Below are 22,046 nucleotides of genomic sequence, written 5' to 3'. Positions count from 1 at the left end.
GAAATATAAAACACAGGAAAATCATGTTTTTGACTTCACTGGGCCTTTAAACAAACAATGTAAGTATAGTACACATTATAAAATACATGGAATATCAGAGAGAGAGTCAGGATCTAGAGGAACTTGAAACGATGATCAACGATTAGAGAGGTCTTGATTGCAGTTGTAAGTATTTAGGAGAAATGGAATCCAAGAAAATAAAATGTTCATATGTTTTCTTGCTTTTACTTTTGGCCGAGTGAAGATAGCTGTGGAGATATAAACAAGGAGAAACAATCAAAACAAAATCTCACTAAAATAAATCTAAGATCAACTGAGAAGTGTAGGTGATTTAACACAAACCCACAATATGGGTGTCATCATTCCATATTATGTTTAGGGCTTAAATGATTGATATTACTCAACAAAAAGTCTGCGTCCCAAATGGCAGCCTTTTCCCTATTCAGTGCACTACTTTTGACCAGGGCCCATAGGGTAGTAGTGCACTATATGGGTAATAGGGAGCCATTTGGGACACAGACAAAGGCTGGTGGTCCTCCTACCTGTTTGATGAACTGTCCTGCATTGAAGAGCTCACTGCATCCGTACAGCACCCTCTTCCCTGGCTTTGCCTAAAAGGATGCCACAAAATACACATTGTTCAATAAAAACTCAACTGAAAATATGAAGATGTTTCACAAAATACAATAAAAACTTTTGTCACAATGTTACATGTAGACGTTTTAATAAAACTAAAAACTAACACAATTTTGAGTGATAGTTTACCTTTGTGTAGTCCACCAGGTTTTGATATTCTATGTAGTTTCCTCCTCCGACCACAAAGACGATAGCCTGAAACAGAAGGAGAGATCTCACTGACAGGTTCAGGCTGCTAGGTTCATGTACATTATACACACAGATTAGTGCTCCCCCCGTCACACAGTCAGGCCAAACTAGGCTCCAGGACAACACACAGCAGTTACTGGATTTAGTGGAGGCCCTGTTTGTGTGTGTCTCTGTCTGTCTGCTGACCATGGCAGGACTCACCTCTTGAAATGGGTTCTTGTTCCTTGGGGTTGAGCTGTTGGGAGAACAGGAGTGTTTAGACACAGAAAATGCATGTTACTATTTAGAGGCCTTAACTAACTGCTATCCTTGGAGCTCTTGGAGTCTTACCTCTCACTGCCGCGCAGCATCTTGGGATCAAAGTATCTGTAGTCATCAGTCTCCTGCAGATCATAAAAACATAAAATCAGTACACCAACAAACTTATACATCACATGAACAACAAGAGAGAGCCCATTTTATGACAATTCTAGAAATACCCAAACCCCCCCCCCCCATTGCTCAAGGTCACCCAATTCCTCTTATTAAATATGACTCCTGTATAAGCATGGGTCCTGTGAAACAAATTCAACAAATTGACTCAAGTACGATCAGTTCAGGCTGAACTCAGATTCAGACAACACCTGCCTGCTTTCAACAGAAACGTCCCATTTACCAGAACTGGTCTTAAATAGGGTCAGTGGAGTTTCCTCCCCCTCATACGTCCTCCTTAAACCCAGAGCCAAGTCTTTAGTATAGGCTGCGTTCCAAATGGCATCCTATTCCTTATAGTGTACTACTTTTGACCAAAGCTCTATTGGCCCTGGTCAAAAGTAGTGCACTAAATAGGGTGCCATTTGGGATGCAGCCCTAGTCTATCTCCTCTCTTCCCAATGGACCGAACGCATCTACCTCTATTTGGCAGAGCCGTGGCCCACTCACATTCTTCACCAGAAGAGAAAATACTTTGCAGTCAGGCTGGTGAAAGAGGAGCTCCCTTTGCTCTCTGAACTGACTAGACGCTCCAGAGTTTTGTGCTATCGTCTTTCCTCCCACAGTGGAGCGGCAGTTCAGCAGAGGGCTTCTGATATCAAACCTGAACACACTGCTAAACCTGCCTGGGAGAGGAATGGCATTGTGTTCACACAGAAGAACCACCGATAGATTACACCTGTCCAAGAGGGCCATCGGATGCGGGACAGGGGTAGGGAGAGGAGGATGGAGGCTGTTGAATTTGGACTGATGTGCCCCTCTCCCTCTCGGCTCACCGAACAAGAAGCGCTTTGTACAGTGCCCTGTAATTCCAGTAGCTGAGAAAATGATAATATTGTTATGTCCAATTCAGTGTTTGGAGAGGTGGGGATAGGGGTTGGGGGGCATCTAAAGCCAGTAACAGGATCCCGTAATCCCTGCTCCCTCCTGGCTGTAGAGACACAGGATGAGTCCCAAATGGCACCCTATTCCCTATAAAAGCGCACTACTTTTAACCAGAGCCCTGTGGGCACATTGAAGGGAATAGGGTGCCACCTGGGACACTCACACAAGATGGAACTGAGCTAATGGAAATTGAAAAGCGTTTGTTCATATTATCTTTCTTCAAATGTCTATGGAGCTGTGAGAGATGGTAATCACAAAGGGACTAAGTTGATGTAACACCTCTATAGCTGTAGCAGCTGATCCAGGGAACATTAGACAAAGACCACAGAGGGGTGGCCTACACTAACAAGTGTAGTGTTGAGTACACAGAGGATGGCTTGTGAATGGTTTTCAATGAAGTGGACCTTCCCTCTGCTTTAGGGTAAGCTGGTAAGGAGCTGAGAGAGATGAGAGTGTAGAGAGAGCTTCTGGGTTAGCTGTAACCTAATCTCCCTGTTCACTGTGTGCCTGCCATCCCAGAGAGAGGTATGAGAGTCCACAGTGCTGCCCATGTGCTCTATTGCAGCCTGGCAGGCAGCACACATTAATGCCCTGCAGCCAGCTAGCGGCTAGGGTTTCTCACCACCATGGAGCCCTCAGAGCAGGCCAGGCCACCCTCACAGAGCTGTTTTTAATCACTGGGCTGCTTCCCAAATGGCACCCTTTTCCCTAAATAGTGCACGATTTTTGACCAGGGCCCAATCAGCTCTGGTCAAAAGTAGTGCACTATATAGGGAATAGGGTGCCATTTGGGACGCATACCCCTATGTCTGTTGTAGCAGAAGCCTCCTGGCATTTCTACAATTGTTACGCACACGACTGACTTACTTGACTTAAACACTATTACACTGCGAGGTCATCGACAGGTACAGACAGCTATTTGACATTTTACAAAGTAGCTTAGCTACAGTTGCTGCCTTTATTAAAAAATCTAGTCAGTCTTCACAATTTGTGATGACTAGTTTTCCCCCCACATATTCAGAAGTGATCTGAACAGGACAGGGCATGATTGGAGAAGTCTCTGACTGCAGACATGAGACTCCCATCAGGTCGTCCATCTTGTTGCTACTGTATTCATCAGCATGCGTCCCTCCTGAATGTGATGGTGCAACAAAGCAGAATCATAGAGGAATGTCCACAGTAGAGGGGGAGGAGAGAAGAGAGGAGGGAAGAGAAGAGGAGACTCACCGGATTGGACTTCATCTCCATCAGGTTGTCCAGGATACGCGTGACTGGCAGGTTCTGAAAGAAAAACACTTTAAAAACTCTGTTCTTTCTCACCAGATAATTATTCACTACAGACTGACTCCAACAAGCAGCTGCGTGAGATATTATCATACATGTCTCCAGGCAAAACCTTCCCATCAAAGCCAAGGGACATCTGGACATTTTAAAAACACACATACAGACAGTATCATGATGAGACCGCTCCTCTCCTCTGTCCATTAACAGTCTCAGGAGGAGGCAGCAGGGGGAGCAGGTTTAGGAGATATTCAGTATCACCCTACTCATTCTGTATGTGTGTATGTGTGTGTTTCTGTGCATAATTTTGTGTGTGTGTGTGTGTGTGTGTGTGTATATTTCTGTCTGTGTGTGTGTGTAAAGCTACTCACATGCTGTTTAAGCACCAGGTGTTTCACCCCCTCCATGACAAACTGGGAGCCAGAGTTCATCACTCTAGAGAAGAGGCTGTGGGATGGAGAGACAGGAGGAGGACGACAGGGTCAGCACGGGGGGTTAGGTCTATGGGACTAGGATACATGAGGTCTGAAACAAGGGAAACTCTGCTGCAGCGTCCCAAATGGCACCCTATTCCCTACATAGTACACTACCCTGGTCAAAAGTAGTGCACCGTGTAGGGAATATGGGGCCATTTGGGATGCACACAGAGAGCGCTCACTCTCTCTTACCCCATAGGTTTCACACCGCTGTTCCCATAGTTAGATGGCGTGGCAGCAATCTTTGTGAAAGCCCTGGCAAAAACACATTTTCATAATAAGCTTCTTGCAAGAACCCAAAACAATGTGTTTTATTATCTGTTTGGTTCTGCATGTATGAAACATTATATGATGAAAACGCCTGCTTGTTTGTAACGTCTTACTTCCACTGCTTGATGTAGTTGAGAGAGGACAAGTCACAGCCAGTTTCTAGCAGAGCCTTCTTGTATTGGTCCAGATCAGTCTGAAACAGACACAGAAAACCCCCAGTAAGATAACAGTATGGCTGTTTTCACCAAGCTAAAACATACAAGTGATTGAGCAGGCATTCAAGGTTTAGTAGGGCATTTATCGAACAGGGACTTAAAAATGCTTGAAGAAATATAAACCTCGTCATCCTAAAACAGAGTGAGAGGCTAAGTGGTGGTATCATCAGTACATTATGATGGCCGAGACAAGCACTTTTTTATGTAACTAAACTGAGGTTACACCACATCATCCAGGGAAAACAAATAACCTTAAAATGTACAGGCTGGACCGACTGGAGAACAGACCAGAGAGGAGAGGAGGAGAGGGTAATCCCATGGTAATAATCTGCCCTGGACGGGTTCAGGTTCAGGTTCAGGGGGGGACGGAGATGAAAGGAGGAATACCACAAGACGTTGGCGGTGGAAAAAGATTTCCTGCTTGACTTCAGCTGTCAGGCCGGGAAAAATAGAACGGCGTCTCAGAGGAGAAGGGCTATTAGGAAGACCATTGATCAACATGATGCTCCAGGACAGCCTGATCCTAACGCTGATCCCAGCCTGCAGCCGCAGCCAGAAATCTGGGCCCATATTAATGCTCCTCAGAGTAGGAGTGCTGATCTAGGATCAGTTTAGTCTTTTGGACGATAATGAATATGATTATGTGGACGAGCAGGGAACTGATCCTAGATGAGCACTCCTACTCAAGACTTTGTGAATACGGGCCCTGGCATCCTCCCAGAGCTTTGGAGCTGGCGGCTGGAGGGACTTGACTTCACTCCTCTGTGGTGAACTGTGGTTACTGAGGTGGTGATGACAGGGCTTGAAGCAGAGCCAGTATTAGGGTCGTCCAAGTCTTAGCAGGGTCCGTAAGAGGCTAGTCCCTGAGCTGCGCCACCTCACTGAAGAAAACAGACGGGACGTAGAACCCACAGTCATAGTGGAGAGCCGGGTGTCCTCCTATACAGAGGGCCTTGAGATGCTCAGAACAAGCTAGCATTATTGGACTTCTGGAGTAATGACATTTGGCCTCGGCTTCAAATGGTATCAATGTTCCTGGAATCTGCTCTAACATGTCATATTGAACAATAAAGCTTTTGAATGTTGTCAAGAAAAGCTGGTTTCAATATCAAATGAAAAAAGAATTGATGTTTGGTGTTCTAAACAATGAAATCCAAGCCAGGGCCAAGGTTTTTCATATTGTGTATTGTGCTGTTACTAAGACTACCACATCCAGTAAAGCCACAAAGTGTCTCCATTGAGGTTGGTATTGTGCCGTTTTTGGGTTCCATTAGACATGATACTGCACATGACTGCAGTGAATCAGGCAAATCAACAGAGTTCCCTAACAAAGGGGCCTGTATATTGTGGGTCCTCTCTGACCTGTGATTGAGGCTGGTTTGGCAGGTGTTTGATGGTGACAGAATGTGTGATTTGAGTCTAGTATGTTTTTGATAGGGACAGGGTTAGGGTTTAGTCTAGTATACATGTGTTTGATAGGGTTAGGTTAGAAGGGGTAAGGGTAAGGGTTAAGAGGGGGCCAGGCCTCACCTCTGAAGGGGCCTGCAGGGCTGTGATGTAGAAAATCAGAAACAGTCTCATCTTGTCCTCTGGTGTTCCCGCTGTTACAAAGACAAAAACATTGTTGTTTAACAAACTTTACATCAACAGGCATCTCAGGTATTTCCGACCCTTGACAAAGTACACGAGATAGCACATGTATGATTTCTGTTATAGATAAGCACAGTGGCACATCTACCGTCAGGGTCACTGATGATGTCCAGTAAAGACTTATCCAGGGTGGATTTGCTCATCAGCTTCTCCTCATACTCAAAGTACACGTCCAGTTTACGGCTCTGTGGATGGGTCACAGAAGTTACACATTAGGGTAAGTGTACCTATAAGTAAGTGCCCACCAAAATCTAAGTTGAGATATTTCTAATTTTCGTTAAAATGATCAAATTAAAGATTAATCTCTCATGTGAAGTTTTATGACACCATTTTTTTTTATGTGAGAAAAATATTTGATAAAAAATTTGAAAAGTGCAGACTTGGCTTAATAGGTACCGAATGTACCCTTTAAGCCCATGGGTGTTCCAAATAAGCCCACCTCTTAAATAATCAATTTCAATTCATTTCTAAAGGTTGAAAACTTAGAAACTGACATTTCTTATGTAAGCTTGAATTATAACAATCTCCCCTAAAGTTATTCAAATCAATTGATCATTACTATTCATCATGGAAATAGCATTGATAACAGGGGGTTTCCAATCGTATCCGCAGAGATCAATTTCGGCCCAGGTTTTTGTTCTTGCCAACCAGTACAAACCTGATTCAATTGATCAACTAATCATAGACTTGATTAGTTGATTAGGTGTGTTACTGCTTGGTTAGAACAAAAACTTGCACCCGCACCGGCCCTCTGTGGATAAGACGCAAAGCACAAAGACCATACCACAAACAACGTTAAATGAATTAGCTGAAAGCTGGTTCACAGTTGCTGTACTCCTATTCTTGTTTATTCGTTCAACTTGTCTTCCTAAAGCCGGTCTGAAGACAGTTTCAAATCTCCCTCTACTGTTGTATTACAAAAGGTACATGTGGTGAACCCAAAAAATAGAAAGACCTGGATGAATGAGGGACAACAATATGACAATGTCCCGGTCCTAACTGCATTATTAGTCGTCCAATAGTCATCTTCTTGTCCCTCATTTTTATCCACCACTTGTACAGTTGAAGTCGGAAGTTTACACACACTTAGGTTGGAGTAATTAAAACTTGTTTTTCAACCACTACACACATTTCTTGTTAACAAACTATAGTTTTGGCAAGTCGGTTAGGACATCTACTTTGAGCATGACACAAGTAATTTTTCCAACAATTGTTTACAGACAGATTATTTCACTTATAATTCCCTGTATCACAATTCCAGTGGGTCAGAAGTTCACATACACTAAGTTGACTGTGCCTTTAAACAACTTGGAAAATTCCAGAAAATTATGTCATGGCTTTAGAAGCTTCTGATAGGCTAATTGACATCATTTGAGTCATTTGGAGGTGTACCTGTGGATGTATTTCAAGGCCTACCTTCAAACTCAGTGCCTCTTTGCTTGACATCATGGGAAAATCAAAAGAAATCAGCCAAGACCTCAGAAAAAAAATTGTAGACCACAACTCTGTTTCAACCTTGGGAGCAATTTCCAAACACCTGAAGGTACCACGTTCATCTGTACAAACAATAGTACGCAGGTATAAACACCATGGGACTACGCAGCCGTCATACCGCTCAGGAAGGAGACGCGTTCTGTCTCCTAGAGATGAACGTACTTTGGTGCGAAAAGTGCAAATCAATCCCAGAACAACAGCAAAGGACCTTGTGAAGATGCTGGAGGAAACAGGTACAAAAGTATCTATTTCCACAGTAAAACTAGTTCTATATCGACATAACCTGAAAGGCCGCTCAGCAAGGAAGAAGCCACTGCTCCAAAACCGCCATAAAAAAGACAGACTACGGTTTGCAACTGAACATGGGGACAAAGATCGTACTTTTTGGAGAAATGTCCTCTGGTCTGATGAAACAAAAATAGAACTGTTTGGCCATAATGACCATCGTTATGTTTGGAGGAAAAAGGGGATGACTTGCAAGCCGAAGAACACCATCCCAACCGTGAAACACTGGGGTGGCAGCATCATGCTGTGGGGGTGCTTTGCTGCAGGAGGGACTGGTGCACTTCACAAAATAGATGGCATCATGAGGAAGGAAAATGATGTGGATATTCTTCTTTATTTTATTTAACCTTTATTTAACCAGGTAAGCCAGTTGAGAACAAGTTCTCATTTACAACTGCGACCTAGTCAAGATAAAGCAAAGCAGTGCGATAAAAACAACAACAGAGTTACATATGAGTTACATATGGGGTAAACAAAACATAAAGTCAAAAATACAACAGAAAATATATACACAGTGTGTGTGAATGTAGTAAATTATGGAGGTAAGGCAATAAATAGGCCATAGTCCAATATGGTTACAATTTCGTATTAACACTGGAATGATAGATGTGCAAAAGATGATGTGCAAATAGAGATACTGGGGTGCAAATTAGAAAAATAAATAACAATAAGGGGATGAGGTAATTACAGATGGGCTGTGTACAGGTGCAGTGATCGGTAAGCTGCTCTGACAACTGACGCTTAAAGTTAGTGAGGGAGATAAGTCTCCAGCTTCAGAGATTTTTGCATTTCGTTCCAGTCATTGGCAGCAGAGAACTGGAAGGAATGGCGGCCAAATGAGGTGTTGGCTTTGGGGATGACCAGTGAGATATACCTGCTGGAGCGCAGACTACGGGTGGGTGTTGCTATGGTGACCAGTGAGCTAAGATAAGACCGGGATTTGCCTAGCAGTGATTTATAGATGACCTGGAGCCAGTGGGTTTGGCGCCGAATATGTAGTGAGGGCCAGCCAACAAGAGCGTACAGGTCACAATGGTGGGTAGTATATGGATGGCACTGTGATAGACTACATCCAATTTGCTGAGTTGAGTGTTGGAGGCTATTTTGTAAATGACATCGCCAAAGTCAAGGATCGGTAGGATAGTCAGTTTTACGAGGGCATGTTTGGCAGCATGAGTGAAGGAGGCTTTGTTGCGAAATAGGATGCCGATTCTAGATCTAACTTTTGATTGGAGATACTTAATGTGAGTCTGGAAGGAGAGTTTACAGTCCAACCAGACACCTACAGTGAGGGAAAAAAGTATTTGAGCCCCTGCTGATTTTGTACATTTGCCCACTGACAAAGAAATGATCAGTCTATAATTTTAATGGTAGGTTTATTTGAACAGTGAGAGACAGAATAACAACAACAAAAATCCAGAAAAACGCATGTCAAAAATGTTATAAATTGATTTGCATTTTAATGAGGGAAATAAGTATTTGACCCCCTCTCAATCAGAAAGATTTCTGGCTCCCAGGTTTCTTTTATACAGGTAACGAGCTGAGATTAGGAGCACACTCTTAAAGGGAGTGCTCCTAATCTCAGTTTTTTTACCTGTATAAAAGACACCTGTCCACAGAAGCAATCAATCAATCAGATTCCAAACTATCCACCATGGCCAAGACCAAAGAGCTCTCCAAGGATGTCAGGGACAAGATTGTAGACCTACACAAGGCTGGAATGGGCTACAAGACCATCGCCAAGCAGCTTGGTGAGAAGGTGACAACAGTTGGTGCGATTATTCGCAAATGGAAGAAACACAAAATAACTGTCAATCTCACTCGGCCTGGGGCTCCATGCAAGATGTCACCTCGTGGAGTTGCAATGATCATGAGAACAGTGAGGAATCAGCCCAGAACTACACGGGAGGATCTTGTCAATGATCTCAAGGCAGCTGGGACCATAGTCACCAAGAAAACAATTGGTAACACACTACGCCGTGAAGGACTGAAATCCTGCAGCGCCCGCAAGGTCCCCCTGCTCAAGAAAGCACATATACAGGGCCGTCTGAAGTTTGCCAATGAACATCTGAATGATTCAGAGGAGAACTGGGTGAAAGTGTTGTGGTCAGATGAGACAAAAATCTAGCTCTTTGGCATCAACTCAACTCGCCATGTTTGGAGGAGGAGAAATGCTGCCTATGACCCCAAGAACACCATCCCCACCGTCAAACATGGAGGTGGAAACATTATGCTTTGGGGGTGTTTTTCTGCTAAGGGGACAAGACAACTTCACCGCATCAAAGGGACGATTTGACGGGGCCATGTACTGTCAAATCTTGGGTGAGAACCTCCTTCCCTCAGCCAGGGCATTGAAAATGGGTCGTGGATGGGTATTCCAGCATGACAATGTCCCAAAACACACAGCCAAGGCAACAAAGGAGTGGCTCAAGAAGAAGCACATTAAGGTCCTGGAGTGGCCTAGCCAGTCTCCAGACCTTAATCCCATAGAAAATCTGTGGAGGGAGCTGAAGGTTCGAGTTGCCAAATGTCAGCCTCGAAACCTTAATGACTTGGAGAAGATCTGCAAAGAGGAGTGGGACAAAATCCCTCCTGAGGTGTGTGCAAACCTGGTGGCCAACTACAAGAAACGTCTGACCTCTGTGATTGCCAACAAGGGTTTTGCCACCAAGTACTAAGTCATGTTTTGCAGAGGGGTCAAATACTTATTTCCCTCATTAAAATGCAAATCAATTTATAACATTTTTGACATGTGTTTTTCTGGATTTTGTTGTTGTTATTCTGTCTCTCACTGTTCAAATAAACCTACCATTAAAATTATAGACTGATCATGTCTTTGTCAGTGGGCAAACGTTTAAAATCAGCAGGGGATCAAATACTTTTTTCCCTCACTGTAGGCACCCGTAGTTGTCCACACACTCTAGGTCAGACCCACCGAGAGTAGTGATTCTAGTCGGGTGGGCGGGTGCAAGCAGCGTTCGATTGAAGAGCATGCATTTAGTTTTACTAGTGTTTAAGAGCAGTTGGAGGCTACGGAAGGAGTGTTGTATGGCGTTGAAGCTCGTTGGGAGGTTTGTTAACACAGTGTCCAATGAAGGGCCAGATGTATACAAAATGGTGTCGTCCGCATAAAGGTGGATCCGAGCGTCACCAGCAGCAAGAGCAACAATATTGATATACACAGAGAATAGAGTCGGCCCGAGAATTGAACCCTGTGGCACCCCCATAGAGACTGCCAGAGGTCCAGACCACAGGCCCTCAGATTTTACACATTGAACTCTATCTGAGAAGTAGTTGGTGAACCAGGCGAGGCAGTCATCCGAGAGACCAAGGCTATTTAGTCTGCCAATAAGAATGCAGTGGTTGACAGATTCGAAAGCCTTGGCCAGGTCGATGAAGACGGCTGCGCAGTACTGTCTTTTATCGATCGCGGTTATAATATCGTGGCTGAGGTGCACCCATGACCAGCTCGGAAACCGGATTGCATAGCGGAGAAGGGGTAGCGGTAGCCAGGTGGAAAGCATGGCCAGCTGTAGCTGCTTGTTGAAATTCTCGATTATTGTAGATTTATCGGTGGTGACAGTGTTTCCTAGCCTCAGTGCAGTGGGCAGGTGGGAGGAGGCGCTCTTATTCTCCATGGACTTTACAGTGTCCCAAAACCTTTTGGAGTTAGTGCTACAGGATGCACATTTCTGTTTGAAAAACCTTTGCTTTCCTAACTGATTGTGTATATTGGTTCCTGACTTCCCTGAAAAGTTGCATATCGCAGGGGCTGTTCGATGCTAATGCAGTACGCCACAGGATGTTTTTGTGCTGGTCAAGGGCAGTCAAGTCTGAGGAGAACCAGGGCCTATATCTGTTCTTAGTTCTGAATTTTCTTAATGGGGCATGCTTATTTAAGATTGAGATGAAAGCACTTTTAAAGAACCAGGCATCCTCTACTGATGGAATGAGGTCAGGATACCCGGGCCAGGTCAATTAGAAAGGCCTGCTCGCTAAAGTGTTTTAGGGAGCGTTTGACAGTGATGAGGGGTGGTCGTTTGACCGCGTACCCATTACGGACGCAGGCAATAAGGCAGTGATCGCTGAGATCCTGGTTGAAGACAGCGGAGGTGTATTTAAAGGGTAAATTTGTCAGGATGATATCTATGAGGGTGCCCATGTTTACAGATTTTGGGTTGTACCTGGTAGGTTCGTTGATAATTTGTGTGAGATTGAGGGTATCTAGTTTAGATTGTAGGTTGGCTGGGGTGTTAAGCATATCCCAGTTTAGGTCACCAAGCAGTACGAACTCTGAGGATAGATGGGGGGGCGATCAGTTCACATATGGTGTCCAGGGCACAGCTCGGGGCTGAGGGGGGTATGTAGCAAGCGGCAACAGTGAGAGACTTATTTCTGGAAAGGTGGATTTTTAGAAGTAGAAGCTCAAACTGTTTGGGCACAGACCTGGATAGTATGATAGAGCTCTGCAGGCTCTCTACAGTAGATTGCAACCCCACACCCTTTGGCAGTTCTATCGAGACGGAAAATGTTGTAGTTGGGGATGGACATTTCTGAATTTTTGGTGGCCTTCCTAAGCCAGGATTCAGACACTGCTGGAACATCAGGGTTGGCGGAGTGTGCTAACGCAGTGAATAACTCAAACTTAGGGAGGAGGCTTCGGATGTTAACATGCAAGCAACCAAGGCTTTTACGGTTACAGAAGTCAACAAATGATAACGCCTGGAGAGTAGGAGTGATACTGGGGGCTACAGGGGTTAACCTCTACATCACCAGAGGAACAGAGGAGGAGTAGAATAAGGATACGGCTAAAGGCTTTAAGAACTGGTATTCTAGTGCGTTGGGTACAGAGAAAAAAGGGGGCAGATTTCCGGGCGTTGTAGAATAGATTCAGGGCATTATGTACAGACAAGGCTATGGAAGGATATGAGTACAGTGGAGGTAAACCTAAGTGTTGGGTAACGATGAAAGAGATAGCATCACTGGAGGCACCGATTGAGTCGGTCTCTGCGTGTATGGGGGGTGGGACAAAGGAGCTGTCTAAGGCAGGCTGAGCTGGGCTGGGGGCTCTACAGTGAAATAGTACAATAAGAAATAACCGAAACCGCAATAAGCAAGGCATATTGCAATGGGAGAGAGGCATAAAGCAATCACAGGTGTTATTCGAGAGAGCTAAGATAACAGCTGGTAATGGCAACAAAGTTTGGGCTGAGGCTAAACATAAACAGGATGCGGTACCATATAAAGGAACAGTCTAGCAGGCATCAGCTGTATAGCTGAGTTATCATAAGGTCCGGTGAACAGCAATAGGAGAGTTCGGAGGTAGTTCGGGGGCTGCTACAGCACTGGCGAGCAAGAGGCCAGGCTTGCGTGTGATAGCGGGACGGGGCTAGCAGATGGATCTTCGTGGTCGACGTCGTAACGGGAAGCCTGTTGAAACCACATCAGACGATTTCGTCGGCAAACCAGTCGTGTTGGATCGGCGGGGCTCCGTGTCAACACTAGGAGGTCCCGTCCGGTTGACAGAGAGGTAGATAGCCGGGAGATGGGCCTGGCTCGAGGCTAGCTCAAGGCTAACTGGTGCTTGGTAAGGGGCAATGGTAATTAGCCAACGACAACAGCCATTTGGTTGCAGCTAGCTGGTTGCGATGATCCGGCGCTAGGGTCCAGTGATTCCGGCAGAAAATCCGATATGGTCTGGGTCGATAGCACGCTGTGCAGACTGGCCGACAAATTGTCCAGGCTAGAGCTAGAGCTGGCTGGTGGGTAGTGCAGGCCATGGACAATGGTGAAGACGCTAACGGTGGCTAATAGCAAGTAGCCATTCGGTTGCAGCTAGACTAGTTTCAGCTTAAGGTTCTTGATAAAAGTTATAAAGAAATAATAGAATCCTTTCCACGTTGGGTGAGGCAGGTTGCAGGAAAGTATATTTAGTTAAAGAATGAAAAGTAAAAATTGAGAAAATATATACAAAATAGACACACACAAAAAAATACCTGGCTATTTACACAAGGACACCGAAAAAAACACGACCGCACTGCTACGCCATCTTGGATATATTGAAGCAACATCTCAAGACATCAGTCAGGAAGTTAAAGCTTGGTCGCAAATGGGTCTTCCAAATGAACAATGACCCCAAGCATACTTCCAAAGTTGTGGCAAAATGGCTTAAGGACAACAAAGTCAAGGTATTGGAGTGGCCATCACAAAGCCCTGACCTCAAATCCTATAGAAAATGTGTGGGCAGAACTGAAAAAGCATGTGCGAGCAAGGAGGCCTACAAACCTGACTCAGTTACACCAGCTCTGTCAGGAGTAATGGGTCAAAATTCACCAAACGTATTGTGGGAAGCTTGTGGAAGGCTACCCGAAACGTTTGACCCAAGTTAAACAATTTAATACCAAATACTAATTGAGTGTATGTAAACTTCTGACCCACTGGGAATGTGATGAAAGAAATAAAAGCTGAACTAAATCATTCTCTCTACTATTATTCTGACATTTCACATTCTTAAAATAAAGTGGTGATCCTAACTGACCTAAGACAGGGAATTTTTACTAGGATTAAATGTCAGGAATTGTGAAAAACTGAGTTTAAATGTATTTGGCTAAGATGTATAAACTTCCGACTTCAACTGTAGGTCTTCTATCCCTGATATCCTTCAACCCTGATCATATTCTTCTCTCTCTGCATCAACGACTACCTGTCCACTCCAAACGTCTTAGACGGAGTACAGAGGCTTTTCATTGTTCTTAATTGTTTTACATTTTGGTAAAGGAACCATGGATAGATGCATAATATTTATAACTGTAGTTTGAGTATTTTATCAACTTAAATCTGAAGAAAAAACTATTTATGCTCAGGTTGATTGAATATTAGGGATATCAACACACAATCCCCACGTTTCAATACAAACTGGGCTTAATAGGATCATCCTGGGCTTAATTGGAACAGCAATAATTTACGGTGAAAAATACAAAATAGCTGAGTTTTACTCACAAAATATTTGGAAACCAATGGTCTGGGGTATAAATATACACTATATACTACAATATTATGCAAAGTTAGTATTGATCAATATTTCTTTACATTCTGTATAGAGGGGGTGTTTTGTGCTACTGTACCCTTTCAGATAAATGTCCAATTTACAAAAAAGGCATCTATGTATAAAAATGCAAGGTTCATTTAACAGTCAAATAAGACAAAATGCATAAAAAAATATGAGCTGTGAGTGCTTGAGATCTATTATATTGTTGTGGTTCACCAAGCTATGTTGCTACTGTATTGACTGTGACATGTGGTACGACTGCTAGCATGACAAATCCATATTTTCAATAGGCAAGAAATAGTCATTAATACCCATGTAGGATGCTATCATGTGCATATATCAACACGTTAATCTCTCAATTTTACATTAAGTATGATCACTTATCTGAGGTACTAAAAATATCTGAAAATGTGTTTATCTGAGTCGCCTCCACACCAACGTTTTTTTGCAGCTTTGAAATTGGCCACTAGTAGGAACTTACACATAACTGTCAATAACTTAATAAGAAAACATCTAATTGGCTTAGAATAAAAACCACCATATGAACTGGTTGAAACATTAGATTTAATCCAAAAAAGGAAGTGGGCTTAATGTGTATGTGGGCTTAAACAGTAGGTACACTTAACCTAGTCCAAGTCAAGAGGATGTTTCAGCAGCCCTTTACTGGCAGATTTAGTAACACGGCTTTATAGTGAGTGCTCTAAGATGTTAGAAAGTGCTCTGAGATGTTAGAGCTCACACTGAAATTGCACAGCAAAACAGTCTTCCATACATGTTTAATATCTGAAAAAAAAATGTTAATTGGATGCAGTGCACCGTGGACATAGAGAGAACATAGAGAGAACACCCTCTATCTAGACATAGAAAACACACTGTCTGGCCATGACCGGGTTTAATACTGACCTTAATGTGATCCAGAACGGCGGTGGCTACGTTAGTGTGGAGGTCAATCAGCCTCTTCTTCTCCAGAAGCTCTGGTAGGGAGCTAGTAGAGGAAACACAGAACAGTTTTGGTACAGACTAAGCACTGTCAATAATGGCGCAGCAATGAATAAATAAATAATAATACAGATAAATACTGTATATTCTACAATGATGCTCACCTGACAGCTGAGGTAAGTTTTGCGGTGTTGTCTGACATACTAATACTACTAATGGCTCCCTCATCCTCACCCTCCAACCCCTGGAGAAGACAAAAAGTGTTATTTTAGTGGGGAATATGCAAGTGTGAGTGAAGTCCATTGTTTTCAGTGAGACTACTTAATTGAACCGCTCTATAAAACCACCTGTGTGCCTTCTTACCATGATGCTCTTGAGGCGTTTCACCTCGTCCTCTTGGGCTCGGTACGTGTCTAACTCCTCCTGTACAGACTCAGCCACCTCCGGGAACGGGCTGGAAGAGTCAAAACAACCCCTCAGCCAAGAATCACTTCACTACAGCAAAGCTTGAAATATACTGTTGCTACCGAGTTATAAAGCATAACTTTAATAATCGTTTGAAATATACTGTTACTATTGAGTTATAAAGCATCAAATGCAGACTACCTTCTAAATCAGCAGTTTAATCACACTTTAGCCAATTGAAATGGAGTTTCTAACAAGCAAAGCTTGGAATATACTGTTGCTACCTAGTTGTAAAGCGTCGGCCACAAGCTACCTCTAAATCAGTAATCATCACAAGTGAGTTCCTAACCTGCCCTTGTGTTTCTGCCAGAATTTGTCTGCGGCTGTGAGGTCATAACTCTTCTTGTTCTTCTTCTTGGGTCTGGCTCCGGAAGGGGAGGCTTCTGACCCCACAGACTCGTCCATACTGACCCTGTTCAGGTGGAAATCCTAGGACACACACACAGAAATACATTAGTCACACACACACACACACACAGCAAAATCATTTCTACTACTGCAAATAGAGTCATTTCTGAGTGATTGTGTTTTTCAGTGTTGGGATGGTGGTTGGCGGCTGGCAGAGATCCTTTGGATGTGTAGTCTGGTCATATTTCTGCTCACATCATCGGAAAAAAGACTGGTCCATAGATACCTCTGGGATAAACATTGATACCTACTTACATCATCATAATAACTACATTCAAAATAACAACCGTTATCATAAATATATTGAGGTTAAAACAAAGGACACGCAATACTAAAAACTAAGGGAGGGAGAGGAGACAGATTCGTACATTCTACACCAGAAATAATTTTAAGGCAGGGATGCTGGAAAATGGTTCCTCACAAATATTTACGACCTCTGGCACAGGTCACTGCACTGAGCACATACCACAGCATTTACCCTCTTCTTCATCTTACACACAAAGTAATTGCAGTAGCTCTACCTTGAAAAATCACACACCATGGGGTATATATATATATATACCCTATTCACACTTCTGAGCCGAGCCGTTCATACTCATAGTTCATCGTACACAGAGCGTTAAACACCATATACCCAATAACACCACTCACCATAAATTAGTCAAGTCTCATAGGTAAGCCCTTAGTTTTTGTCAAAGTGTATGATGTGTCTGTTAAGTCCATCATAACAGAGTGGTGGGAGTATGACAGACAGATGTGCTCCTCTCTCCCTCCCCCTGTATCCCTGGCTTCCTGTTAGTCTTACCAGCACATCGTGGATGAGGGCCTGGTAGGTCCATGTGTGGTGGAGGGGGGTGGCAAGATCCAGGTTGCGGTCAGCGAGTACAAATAGGGGTCTCTGGAAGCTGAAGAGAAAGAGAGACACAAACAGACAGAGGGAGAGAGAGAGAGAGAGATAAAACAAGAGGATGATAAATGTACCCAGAGTTCCCCACTGGCTAGGCTCTCTCTCTGCTCCACCAAAGCTGAAACAAAAGAAGACTTGAAATGGATCCTACTTAGAGCTTCCCAGAGGAGGCATGACTGTTTTCACTTCATCCACCACTTAGCGAAGCTAACTACTCAGTGGGTCTGGAGAGCAGAGGAGAGGAGAAAAGCAGGATAGCACATTTCCACCTCAGAGTTAGACAAAGACATTGTGTAGCACAGTGTGTGTGTGGGAAGCCATTTTATGTGTTCGTCTTAGAGAATGGAGTAGGCCTTCCGTGGTACCGTACAGAATCATGATATTAATGTCTTCATCTAGTCTGCTCTCTTTATGGTTCATACCCAGTGTACTAGTCTGCACCCTGACCCACCTGAATTGGCCGGCCCCCATGTTGTCTCCAGTGAACAGGCTGTTTCTGGCGTCTCGCAGGTTCTCCCTCAGCTTCTTGTCAAGTTTCTGCAACAAACAGAGAAACTGGGTTAGATAGTTTTGCCTCTTATGTAGCTAGGTAAGAGGCCTTACATTACATTTACATTTTAGTCATTACATCTTCTTAACCGGATATCCACTAAGCACACAGTCCTGCAGCGTTCCACTGAGAGACCCCCACCATAACACAGCAATACAGTATAGGGAACAAAGAGCAGTGCTGTTTGACTAGAGTAACAACACTGCATCCACCCATTAAGGCTCTTGGAGGATCAGCTTCAACACCGACTGCATCAACATTCCTCCCCACATCAAGAATCTACCTGCAAATACTGTCTGCAAACGGTGAGATTCTGGAGGTGGGTGGATTTGGATGTCGTCCTCAAATTACTAATTTCTCCTTTCACTGTACCCACTGGGGATGGGTACTACTCTCCCTCTCCCAGCCGTGTCTGCACTGCCAAGACGTAATACAAAGAGTATTCAAACTGACAGACAGACTGGGCCCCTGACAGCGGCTGAGGAGACTTCAGAGAGTTATAAATGAGGAAGGATGATGCTCACCACTGCGACCATCTCCGCAGCATTCCCTCTTGGACAGCGGATTATGGGGACAGCACCTAAGAAAACAAAACAGACCTGTTAGCTGCCAATAGAGGGCATTGAAGACTTTAGCAGAGCTTGTCTATAGAGAATATGAGGATGTGCTGTGAATCCCATGAGGATAAAACTGAGAATCGTATACAACCTGCAAGGTAGGCATGCAGTGGGTTTGCTTTGCTCAATGTGTCATATAGTCACATTTTCAGACAACACCCTTGGCCTTTACTTTCAAATAGTTTTCCTCTCTAGGAAATATTATCTTGGTATTGCTTCGATTCAAGTGAGTAATAACAAAAGTGACACTGCCATCTAGCAGGGAGAAAATGGTACAACCAGGTACCACCTGAGTAAATGAAACAATCTTATAGTATTGAAATACCAAAGCAATGTTCTCTCGAGCAGTCTCAATAGTATTGTGGCATTAATAATATTTTGTTGAAAGACCCACCCAGAGTGACAAAGAAGCAGAAGAGGCTGTCTACTATCGTATCCATGATGGCCTCCATCTCTGTGTCCATGATGTCCGGTTTGTTAATTGCTAATCAAAAGGGAATAGGAAAACAGGAAGTCAAATACAATCATGCCAGCTAATCAAGAATAAGATCTGATGAAAATGGCAAAGTGCAATCTAGCCCCGTTTCTGAATCCAATTAACTTACCATGGTAGGAGATGAGCTCTTTATTTTGATTACAGAGGATGAACATATCATCTTCGAGTGTGATGAAATTCAAATACTGATCGAACACCTACGAAAGCAAAAAATACCTTACTATTACAAGGCTGTCCAATACCCTGTAATGTGTTGAGTTTTAGAAAATGACTAGGACGGAGTCACAAATGGCACCCTATCCCATATATAATACACTACTTTTGACCAGAGCCCTACAGGAAAAAAAGTAGTGAACTATATAGGGAATAGGGTACCATTTGAGACGCAACCTGGAGGTGAACTAGTATGTGGTAGACTCACCTTGGTAACCTGGGTGACAGCGTTGGCTGAGAGAGCTGCACTGGCAATATCCTCTAGTTTACTTCTGGATATGGCTGAGATGAAGTTCAAATAGTATGACTCATACAGCTGGTTACGAAGATCCTGAGAAAAATAAAACAAAACAATGGAATGGAATGTAACAATATACTGACTGGTAGGATGTTACATGTCTGGGATGTAACGTTTGGACAACAAATAATTTTATCTGGCCAAGGCCACCAAATGCATAGGCTCAGTGGCCCAATACATTTTTCTTATCATCTCTAGAACTATCCTGAGTTTAATCATAGCTGATGATGTAATATTGATATTCTGAGTGAGGGATGCTTACTTGGCATATCCGGTCAATGTTCTCCTCTGTCGGCATAACAAAATAGATGGCTGGCACATCCGGGATGGGATCTCTGTCTGAATGAAGCAACCTATAGAGAATTATAAAATACATTGAAGACCAGCCTCTTCAATTCTTTGTCTGGTGTATCATGATTTTAGTTTTCTCTACATTTACCTTTTGTGAAGGGGATTAATAGATTTTTAAAAGTTATGTCAAATTGTGAGTTACTCACAAGTGCAAAGTGATCCCCATGTCCCGTAGTTCTTTGACCGCCAGTAGGGGGGAGATTATGTCCTGGCCAAACCTGTCGTAGATCAGCACCTTCCATACCGGCTCAGCAGCAGTGTTTTTCAACGGAGGAGCGTTGAAATTCAGCATGCGCTTCAAGGCAGCTAGGGACACAGAAGAATACTGTATAAAGTCATGCTTGGCCAATGTTTAAGATTATGTAAAATATAAAATATTTGTGCAATATGTGCTGCACATCCCACCACACCCCCAAACCCTTCGGACAGTCACCACTTTCGCCCCACTAAACATGGCACAGGACTGGGGGAACTGGGACTTTGCCATACCATTTCTGCCACTCAATGAGTGAAATAGTTAAGATGAGTGAAATAGCTAGATTGCTAGCTAGCAAGTTAGCCACCCATCCAAATGAACGATACAGCAGTCAGTTTAGCTTTTTCTGTCAGTCATTCACTGCGTAGCACTCCTGTTCCTTGACATGACAACCACATCAAAGTGTCTAGTGAATTCATGAGTAGTGGTAAGTGTAGGTTAGCCATCCGACTTGTTGCCACTTTATTATAATATTATTGTAACGTTTTCGTTAGGTAGCTAATACGTTAGCTTAGCATTGATTTTCTCATGAAGATGGCTGGTGGCCTTCGTGGAAGTTCGTATTTTATTCAACAGGCTAGGGTCAGAGAAAATAGTCGGTTTTACAATGTGAAGCCACAATTCGACAGCCTATTTTCAGGAAAAATCTATTAACGAAACCACAGACCTGCCTGCTTTTCCCGGACGGAGGCGGCCATCTTTTCTGTTTATGCAGTGAAGGGGGAACGGATGACGTGGCAGCCAAGTGTAGTTCGATGACGTCTCCTAAATATCGAAAATTATCGCCATCCACTGTACCTGTGGGCTTTGCTACCACAACTTTTGATAAACTTGTGTGTGTGTGTGTGTGTGTGTGTGTATACAGTACCAGTCAAAAGTTTTGACACACCTACTCATTCAAGGGTTTTTCTTTATTTGTACTATTTTCTACATTGTAAAATAATAGTGAAGACATCAAAGCTATGAAATAACATATGGAATCATGTAGTAACCAAAAAAGTGTTAAACAAATCAAAATATATTTGATATTTGATATTCTTCAAAGTAGCCACCCTTTGCCTTGATGACAGCTTTGCACACTCTTGGCATTCTCTCAACCAGCTTCATGAGGTAGTCACCTGGAATGCATTTCAATTAACAGGCGTGCCTTGTTAAAAGTTCATTTGTGGAATTTCTTTCCTTAATAGTTTAAGACAATCAGTTGTGTTGTGACAAGGTAGGGGTGGTATACAGAAGATAGCCCTATTTGGTAAATCATGTAGTAACCAAAAGTGTTAAACAAATCGAAATATATTTTGGATTCTTCAAAGTAGCCACCCTTTGCCTTGATGACGCTTGTTGTGATGTGTGTTTGGTCCTATATTTATATATACATATATTTTTTTAATCCCAGCCCCCGTCCCCGCAGGAGGCCTTTTGCCTTTTGGTAGGTCGTCATTGTAAATTGTAAATAAGAATTTGTTCTTAACTGACTTGCCTAGTTAAATAAAGGTTCAATAAAAATAAATAAAAAATGACAGCTTTGCACACTCTTGGCATTCTCTCAACCAGCTTCATGAGGAATGCTTTTCCAACAGTCTTGAAGGAGTTCCCACATATGCTGAACACTTATTGGCTGCTTTTCCTTCACTCTGTGGTCCAACTCA

General features: G+C 43.3%; 1 protein-coding gene across 1 annotated transcript; it reads right to left on the bottom strand.

Annotated features, from left to right (window-relative positions):
• Positions 1 to 222: 222 nt before the first annotated feature.
• Positions 223 to 21,152, bottom strand: scfd1 (sec1 family domain containing 1). The gene is made up of 24 exons (XM_041848051.1): positions 21,068 to 21,152; positions 20,291 to 20,450; positions 20,056 to 20,146; positions 19,704 to 19,826; positions 19,392 to 19,479; positions 19,181 to 19,270; positions 18,694 to 18,749; positions 18,071 to 18,156; positions 17,518 to 17,617; positions 16,594 to 16,733; positions 16,203 to 16,293; positions 16,004 to 16,083; positions 15,804 to 15,885; positions 6,162 to 6,258; positions 5,954 to 6,024; positions 4,322 to 4,401; positions 4,131 to 4,193; positions 3,834 to 3,909; positions 3,409 to 3,462; positions 1,156 to 1,208; positions 1,027 to 1,060; positions 766 to 831; positions 543 to 611; positions 223 to 248 (listed from the first exon to the last, which is right to left on the bottom strand). Exons 1-24 carry the CDS (start codon positions 21,096 to 21,098, stop codon positions 225 to 227), a joined length of 1,905 nt encoding a protein of 634 aa, XP_041703985.1. The 5' UTR covers positions 21,099 to 21,152; the 3' UTR covers positions 223 to 224.
• Between the last annotated feature and the right edge of the window lie 894 nt (positions 21,153 to 22,046).

This window comes from Coregonus clupeaformis, chromosome 25, assembly GCF_020615455.1.
Source record: "Coregonus clupeaformis isolate EN_2021a chromosome 25, ASM2061545v1, whole genome shotgun sequence".
In the NCBI taxonomy this organism is placed as follows: domain Eukaryota; kingdom Metazoa; phylum Chordata; class Actinopteri; order Salmoniformes; family Salmonidae; genus Coregonus; species Coregonus clupeaformis.
Note: the sequence above shows the minus strand (reverse complement) of the source record. Positions and strands in the feature narration are given on the sequence as shown.

What these genes read in the sequence shown, in the direction of transcription:
- scfd1 (XM_041848051.1), bottom strand. Translation starts at nt 21,098, where the DNA reads ATGGCCGCCTCCGTCCGGGAAAAGCAGGCAG. An exon ending in CGTCCGGGAAAAGCAGGCAG is followed by an intron (nt 20,451 to 21,067) that starts GTCTGTGGTTTC and finishes CTGTGTCCCTAG; the next exon opens with CTGCCTTGAAGCGCATGCTG. An exon ending in TGGAGATGAAGTCCAATCCG is followed by an intron (nt 1,209 to 3,408) that starts GTGAGTCTCCTC and finishes TATGATCTGCAG; the next exon opens with GAGACTGATGACTACAGATA.